General features: G+C 52.7%; 1 protein-coding gene across 1 annotated transcript; it reads right to left on the reverse strand.

Moving 5' to 3' along the window:
* Window positions 1–430: 430 nt before the first annotated feature.
* On the reverse strand, window positions 431–7,825 carry TSPYL2 (TSPY like 2). The gene is made up of 7 exons (XM_023633266.2): window positions 6,728–7,825; window positions 5,299–5,376; window positions 5,064–5,175; window positions 4,835–4,980; window positions 4,609–4,706; window positions 3,473–4,299; window positions 431–1,125 (listed from the first exon to the last, which is right to left on the reverse strand). The coding sequence occupies exons 1-7, from the start codon at window positions 7,508–7,510 to the stop codon at window positions 977–979; spliced, it is 2,193 nt and encodes a 730-aa protein (XP_023489034.1). The 5' UTR covers window positions 7,511–7,825; the 3' UTR covers window positions 431–976.
* Between the last annotated feature and the right edge of the window lie 349 nt (window positions 7,826–8,174).

Here is an 8,174-nt window from a genome sequence, read left to right on the forward strand (position 1 = left end):
TCAGGCTCCCCCCACGCCCAGCTCACACTAGGTCCGCGGAAAGGTTTGACGCACGATAAATAAAAAGATGAATCACTGAATAAATGGATGTTCTAGGGCGCAAGGCGTTTCTGTGAGCGAGAAGGGAAGGCGTGGGAAGCTGTCTACTACCTGGCTGGGTCCACTGCCGGGCCGGGAGAGGGAGGGGCTTCCTGAGCCTCGCCCTGCCATTGGCCAGGAAGGTCCGCATTGGGCTGAACCAACACCTCTGCCGCCCCGCGGAGCTGGCTCCCAGCCAGCCGCACCCCCCCCCCCCCCCACCGCCCGCCCCCTTAACTACCACCTTGCAGGCCAGCGCGTATACCAGGCGGCTACATGCGGGCTTGTGGGAAGGAAGACTGGCTGCTGGGGATGGCGCACCGGACGGGAGAAAAAGACTCGAAAGCAGTACTTTGATTTTGCTCAGAATTTTATTAGGATTACCAGGGTTCACAGGGAACGAGGCGGGGCTTCTGGGGGAGGGGAACAGGAATACCGCAATGGGGAAGCGGCCTTGCATAGACACCGAGGCGGCCTAGCGGGCACAGCGGGGAAAGGCGAGGGATGGAGGGGAAAGAAAAGACTTGGGAGAACAGGGTGGCAGCAGAGCCCCCCAAGGCCACAGTAGCCCTCCCTGCTTCGGGATCAAGGGTGTCCACTCCATACAGCACGAGGGGGGTGGATAGAGAGGCCCTGACCAAGGCATCACAATAAATACGTTTAGCAGCACACAGAAGCCTGCGGGGGAGGAGGGCCAAAAGGGAGGGGGAACCTCCTTTCCCTCCCCCCAAAATAAGAACTCTACAATTACTAACCCATAAAAATAAACTTTAAACCCGTGTAAGAAGTCGTCAGCCCCCAGAAGTGCAATGTGGGGCCGCACGGCCCTAGCTGAGGGGGAGGGCAAATGGGGTAGGGGGAGAAGGATACAGAGGAAGCCCCCGCAAGGGGGAGACTTTTATCCGGTTTTGCCCCTCTTCCCCGGGTTGGCCCAAGCGTTTTGGACCTGAAGCACCTCCTCCATGTAGGAGTCTTCAGAGTGTTCCCCTCCTTCTGAATCTTCGATTCCTTCCTCGTCATCGCTGTCCTCACCTTGTTGCTGGCTGCCTGCACAGGGGAGAAAGGCAAAAATGGAGGAAGGTGGTTAGATGGGTAAGTAGATGTCACTCTTAGCAGGGAACAAAGCCCAGAGCCAGGGCTTTTGGGGGCCTGGGACCACTCACCAAGCGCCTCTGCTTGAAACAAGTGTGTGTGTGTCTGTGTGTGTGTGTACTCAAGGAAGCCCAGAGGGGAAACAGGAGGGAAGCAGGAAGGCAGGGTGGGTTTCCTGCCTCTGCCCTATCAAAATTGATACATGTCTGAAAGTAGCTTTTTCTCTTCCTGTATGCATCAGTGTGTGTCTCGTCCTGAGTTCCGATCTCAGCTGAATAAACCTATTCATCCCGAGGCAGCTCCCTTGCTCCTTCTCCCCAGTTTGATCCAAACAGGCCCCAGTCTGTCTTCTTCAGCCCAATTCCCCACCCCCACTCCCACCCTAACGTTGGGCAGATAACTCTGTCTCCCCTTCTCTGAAAGAAGATATGCCATCCTGTGGGAGGGGGTGGGGCTGGCAACTCCTTCAGTTTCCCTACCCTACCTGAAAATGTGTCTAGATTGAGTCTACTCACTCATTCAATGTCTCCTTCCTCAGTGCCTTGCTCTTTTCCTCAATGGAAGGGACCATTTGCCAGGTACCCCATGGTCAAAATCTCCAGGATTGGTTGGTCTTTCTGCTCCTTCCACCTCCCCCAGGGGCCTGCGTCTCCTCCGTTTGCCTGCCTAAGCTAGACTCAAACATCTCCCTTGCCTGCCCTCTGCCATCCCGTTCGTTCCTGGCCAAGGTTTGACCCTATTAACTTATCCCCTGCTTATTCCCTCCCCCCACCCCACTGTGGTCTGGCTCTGCCCCTACCAATCCATTGAAACTACTCTTGCCAAGGTCACAGATGATCTATTCAGCCCCAAATCCAAGGGACACATCCTAGTCATCATTTTACTTGACCTTTGAGCAGCACTGGACACTGCTGACAATCCCCTCCTTCTTAGAACATTCCATGACCTGGTTCTCCTCCTAACTCTACCCTCTCAGAGCTTCAGTTTTCTCATCTATAAAACGGGGATAATAGTACCTACCTCATAAGAGTTGCTGTGAGGATTAAATGAATTAAAACAAGTAATTTACTTAGAATAGTGCCTGGCACATAGTAACCACTTCATTAATGTTAATTGGACTTGGATACAATAATGTTAATTTGCCCCAGAATCCAAGGCTAGGACTCTGCTCTGGCTTGTTACCCCCCTTTCTTGACAACTTCTGACTTCTCAGACATAGAACCAACCACCTGCCCCTGGGCCACCTGTGCCTTATGTCCAACAAGCCCTTCTAACTCTGTGTGCCTCCCTACATCCCATCAGTCCCACCAATAAGTAGTTCCCCATCCCAGGAAATGGCACCTCCTTTTGCCAGTCATCCAAGCCAGAAGGAAACCTGGGAGCTCCCTTAAATACTACATTCTCCCTCAAACACCCACGTGCAACCCTTCCTCAGCGTTTCCCAAAACGCTCTTTGGTGAACAGTGAACAATGGTTTCTGTGGTCAAGAAGTTTGGGAAATGCTGGGTTCCACAAAGTTTAAATAGGTTTCTTACAGCAGAGCTTCTTAGAGCCTTAAGGTGCTAATGTACGTGTAATTCCACATGAAGATGGTATTATTGTATGCAGTATTTCCCCAACATATTTGACCACTGAACCTTTCAGTGGGAAGCAGTTTTCAGAACTAGTAAAGGGTCCTCAGAAGACAATTTGGGAAACTCTGTCCACATATTATGCATTTTCACCCTTCCAGGCCCTTGTTCATGTGATCCCTTCCATGAGAATGCCCATAATGCTTTTTAACATGAATGCAACCTCCAACTCAAATGTCACTTCCTTTCTCTAGTTCTCCCCTTCCCCACTCTTAAGGTAGAATTAGCTGCTCCCTCCTCTGCGTTCACACAGCACACTGTTCATTTCACCCTCAGTTCCCCAAACAAGCCTGGGAGTTCCCAGAAGGCCAGGGCTGGGTACAGAGTGTGCTGAATTGCAATGTGTTTGCCACTTTTTTCCCTGTCTCTCCGAGTGAACGTGTCCTTAGTTTTCCACCCACTGCCTCCTATCTCTTCTCCCTTCTTCATATTTGTCTTTTGCTTTGTTACAACCTATCTACCCATCACCTACAACTGAAATTTGTATCTTTGGTTTTATTACATTTGTAAGTTAAATGTTCCCTGGCCTTGCTTTGTTTAAAAACTTGCACAGAATGCTTTTTTCTTTTCTCCACATGAGCAGATTGTGCTCAAGCTTTGATACCCTGACCCTGGCCAGCTTTTCTCTGAGAGAAGAGAAAAGAGGGAAGATAAGAGGGACTCTAGCTTACCCTCCTCACTGCCCTCCTCTTCTTCCTCCACCGACGATTCTTCTTCGGAGATGCTCTCTACCTCATCCTCATAGTCATCCTGGTTGTTGCTGTTATCCTGATCTGTGTTAGGGTGTTCAATGTTATTCCTGTAGTCTTCAATGTCTCTGTCGTCATCATCGCTGCCTTCATTGTCACCTTCATTGCCATCATCATCACTGCCTTCGTTGTCACCTTCGTTGCCATCATTATCTTCATAATCACTGCCCTCATTGTCTCCTTCGTTGTCACTGTCACTGCTGTCCTGGTTGTTGCCATTGCTGCCATGATTGCCACCTTTGGGGTTCTCATCATCACCATTGGGGTTCTTGTTGTCACCATCAGCATTCTTATCACTGTCGTCAGTGTTCTCTTCATTGTCATCAGTGTTGTTGTTGTCTTCAGGGTTCTCACTGTTGTCATTGGAATTCTCGTTGTTGTCGTCAGGATTCTCGTTGTTGTCATCGGCACTCTCATTGTTGTCAGTGGTCTCGTCATCAGTGCTCTCATTGTTATCAGTGGTTTCGTTGTCATCGGGGCTCTCACTGTTGTTGATAGTCTCATTGTCGGGGCTCTCATTGTGGTCAGGGCTCTCGCTGTCACAGAGGCTCTCGCTGATGTCAGTTATCTCATTGTCAGTGGTCTCAAAGCAGTCAGTGGTCTCCATGAAGTCAGAGATCTTGATGTCATGAATGGTCTCACTGTCAGTGATACCATCACTGTCTGAGGTCTCGCTGATAATGTCTTCCATTGCGTGATAGTCATCAGAGTCTTCCACAATCACCACCTCACATTCGTCCCTGTTTTTACTGTGGAGAAGGCTGGGGTTGAGTATAGGGTTGGTGGGAGGTGGTGTACCCAGGACAGACACTGAAAGGTGGTAAGTAACTGGGGAGGCAGTAGGCTATAAGGGCTCCCAGGGATGAGGTGGGGACAGTCCCATTTCTGCCTGACTGCATAACCTCACACCCCATTTCTGGGCATCACTCCCCACTTGTAAAACATATCGAAGTGGATTATCTCAAAGGTCCCTTTGGCTCTATAAATCCTGCGTGACACTAGCATAGTCTTTGCCCCATCTATAACAAACCACCTCTCAGCCACCAATCCCCCATCACCTTTCTTCCTTTTCTTGCTTCTTTCTGTTTGCCCTGTAGCCTCCTTCTCCCATCATGTAGTAGCGCAGAGGGTTAACCCACAGGTCATTCTTGATAATCTATTGAAAAAGAGGGGAAAAGGGAGAACAGAGCTATGAGTACAAGTCCCAGAGCTTACTCCCAATTCCACAGGCACCCTAGCAGAGGCAAGCCTAGCAAGGCCTTCTCTGACTGGGAGGGGCCCCACCTCAGCAATCCTGTCGGCCTCTGGGAGGCTGTGCTTTGAAAACCAGCTAAAGAAGCTGTGGCTGGTGTCCTGGTTCCTGTGCCTGTGGGCCTGGGGTTCCTGGCCCCGGTGCCAGCGGATTGGGGTGGAGTGAGACACCAGCCGGCCTGTGGGGAAAGGAGGCTATGGAGAGGGCACTGGGCAAGGATACACGAGGGACCCATGGATTTGCCCTGAGACTGACTCTTACCCGAGCGGTTGCGTTGGAACTCCTTGACAATCACCATGTTTGTGAAGTAGGGGTTTGTCTGGAAGTACAGCTTCATTTTGTAGCCCATGGAGATATGTCTGAGATCCTGTACCTGCTCAGGGTGGGGATAATGGTGGAATCCCCACAACGCCCTGGACCCTCCCACCCCGGCCCCTCACCTCCAAAGATTGAATTCCTTGCCCAGTCCTAGTGAAAAATATCTCTTTGGCCTGACCTGCAGATTGGTCAAGTAGCGGAAAATGTCTTCATCACGTTGGTTGATCAAGATTGAAATTTTGGGGTGGTTGAAGAACTGATGGAGGGAGCAGTTTAGGTCAAGGAGTGACTGTTCAATGAGAGAAGGAGGGAGGGGAGGCCAGGCAGGGCAGAGCAAAAGAGAGGCTGGAGCAGAATTTTTTCTGTGTTCATGTGATGTGTGTGGAGCAAGTGGGTCATGAGACATAACCAGTACTTTTATTCCCTTGACACTGTGTATGTGGTAGGAGCCTGTGTTTATGCAATGTTAAACCTGTGTTAGATGGCCTTGGCATGGTTCATATGTGCTGTCTGTCTGGGTGCTGAGAGTCTATGTCCATGTGACATTGTGTCGTCGGGTGCTGAGGGTTTGTGTTCACGAGACATTGTGTGTCTGGGGGCCAAAGGCCTGTGTACAAGTGATGCTGTCTCTGTTTGCTGAGGGCCTGTAGTCACATGATGTCGTATATTTGGGTGTTATGGGTCTGTGTCCACATGATGTTGTGTGTCTGGGTCTGAGTGTTTGTGTCCAAGTGATGCTGTGTCTGGGTGCGGCGGGCCAATAGTCACACGATGCTGTATGTCTGCACACTGAGTACCTGTGGCCACATAATACTGTATTTGGGTGCTGAAGTCTTGTGTCCACATGAACTGTGTGCCGGGGTGCTGAGGGCCTGTGATCATGTGATACTTTGAGAGTGCCAAGGGTCTGTATCCATGTAATTCTGCTAGGATGTTAAATTCATGTGTTCCTAACATGTTGTATGTACGTATGTGTGTCCCCCAGAGATGAGCTTATCAACAGTGATTCTTCTCACTCTCCCCTTTCCTTCATTTAACTCCTCGATCTCCATTCCTAGGTACTCCTTCTGATCCTTCAGAGGCTCCAGCCCCTTTCTAGCCCTCTTCTCTCCAGCCAGGACTGGAGTCTCCCTAGTATCTAAGCAGAGACCTAGCCTTGCAGAGCCATGTGTGACTTAGGAACCATTTCTGAGCAATTTCTCTGCTGTGCGCCCTTCCCTTCCCTCTTTACTGTCTCTGAGTCAGTTTATCTTCTGTGTGCCCCTCCCCTCCTTTCACCACCTCTGGTCCAATTTTTCTGCTGTATGCTCCTCTACTACCCTCCCCCTTTCACCGTCTGTGATCTATTTTTTTATGTTATGCTCCTCCTCTCTCTGCTTACCCATCTGTGGTCCAGGTTTTATGCTGTGTGCCCCCCTCCCCCCTTCACCATCTCTAGTCCAGCTTCTGTGCTGTTTTGCCCCCCTCCTCCCATCCCCCCTCCATCAAACTTAGCCTTCTTCCAACAGGGGCCCGCCCCCACACCCTTTCAACCTATCTGTCCCTCCCCCACTTCCCTCCATTTCTGTCATGGGCTGCTGGCCCATGAGTATAGATGACAAGGATACTGCTTTGACCCAGAAGCCTGGGATATGCTGGATGATGAGGTCTCTGCGCTCCAGGAAGGGTCTTCGCATCTGGATGAATTTGCGCTTCAGACGGAGGAAGGCCTTGCCCGCCTTGATGTTCACCGCCTCCAGATCCAGTTGAATGTTTTCCAGTGCCTGTAGGATGTAGTCTATCTTCTCGGCATTATTCTCTTTGCTTTCCTTCTTCACCTTCCTCTGCTTCCTCTTCTTCCTCCTCCTCTTCCTCACACTTTCCTTTTCATCCTCATCGTCGTCTTCCACTATGATGACCGCCTCTTCCTTCCCCTTGGGACCGGCTAACCTCTGGTACCCCCGCCCCTCTGCGCTACAGGTTTCTAGGGCCTTCTCTCCAGCAAAGCTGCTGGGCTCCATAACCTGAAAGTCAATTCCCAGGCTTCCCCCAAAAGCCTCCGAAGGAGAGAGTGCTTCCAGGCTCTCCGTGGGAGGGGGCGCCTCCCCATACCCTGACTCGATCCCAGGCTCCCAGCCCGGACCCCCAGTACCCAGGGTGAAGTACGCGCGGATCCCTCCCTCCTCCAGAATGACATAGGGCGGCGGCGGGGGCAGAGTGGGGCCCAGTCCCACCCCCCTCATGTCAACCAGCACCTGTGCGGCCTCGGTTTCTTCCCGGAGCCTTGGACGCTGCTGAGGGGGAGGCAGGGGCAGTCGCAGGAGCGGCGGCGGCTGCAGGTCGTGTTGAGGGGACTCGGAGCTACTCAGGCGGCGGGCCTTGGAAGGAGGCCCCTCATCCGGGTGGTCCATGGTGACCGGGCTCACGCAGCTTAGGGGATCGCGCTCGCCCCTTCGCTCTCAGCCGGGCCGCCGCTGCCTGCCACACCTGCAGCGCAGCCGCCGCGCCTCAGGCGCCCAGCTCTCCGCACAGCCTCGCTCTGGCGCTCCCTCCTCCAGCGCCTGCCCTACTCCCTCCGCGCCAAGCGCCCGGCCCTCCCTCTCCCTCGCGGACTGGGCCCCTTCCGCCTCGCCATTGGCTGCCGGCCGCCGCGGCGCCGCTCGCGCTCCCTCGACCTCTGCCCGCTCTCACGCAATCCGCTTGCCAACACCGCACCTCATCACTTTCCTATTGGCTCCCCTCGTGCCCGCCAGTCATCGGGCTGACTCGCCCAGTGACGCGAGGGAAACTGCAGGGCGATTGGCTGCGAGGGAAGCTAAGGGGAAGAAGACCCTTCCAACGTTTTATCCAATGGGGAAAGTACCAGTGGTTCTGAAGACCAAAAAACAAACGCAAGCTCTGAGCAGGATGTGCTCAAATAAAATTGGGAGAGCCTCGCTGCCGCTCTCCCCTTCTTCTCCCCTCCCCTCCGCAACTACGTGCTGCTTAAATCTGCCCCTTCTCCTATCCCCGGGTTTTGCCCTGCTGCGACCTCTGATATGGCCTCTCGGGACTCAGGTTGCCCTAAACGAGCCT

Source organism: Equus caballus, chromosome X (genome assembly GCF_041296265.1).
Source record: "Equus caballus isolate H_3958 breed thoroughbred chromosome X, TB-T2T, whole genome shotgun sequence".
NCBI classification, from domain to species: Eukaryota; Metazoa; Chordata; class Mammalia; order Perissodactyla; family Equidae; genus Equus; species Equus caballus.

Coding starts and splice junctions, on each gene's coding strand:
- TSPYL2 (XM_023633266.2), bottom strand. CDS start 7,510: ATGGACCACCCGGATGAGGGGCCTCCTTCCAAGGCCCGCCGCCTGAGT. Junction 5,377..6,727: donor CAGGCTTCTGGGTCAAAGCA/GTATCCTTGTCA, acceptor TCCCTCCATCAG/TTCTTCAACCACCCCAAAAT. Junction 5,176..5,298: donor GCTACTTGACCAATCTGCAG/GTCAGGCCAAAG, acceptor CACCCTGAGCAG/GTACAGGATCTCAGACATAT.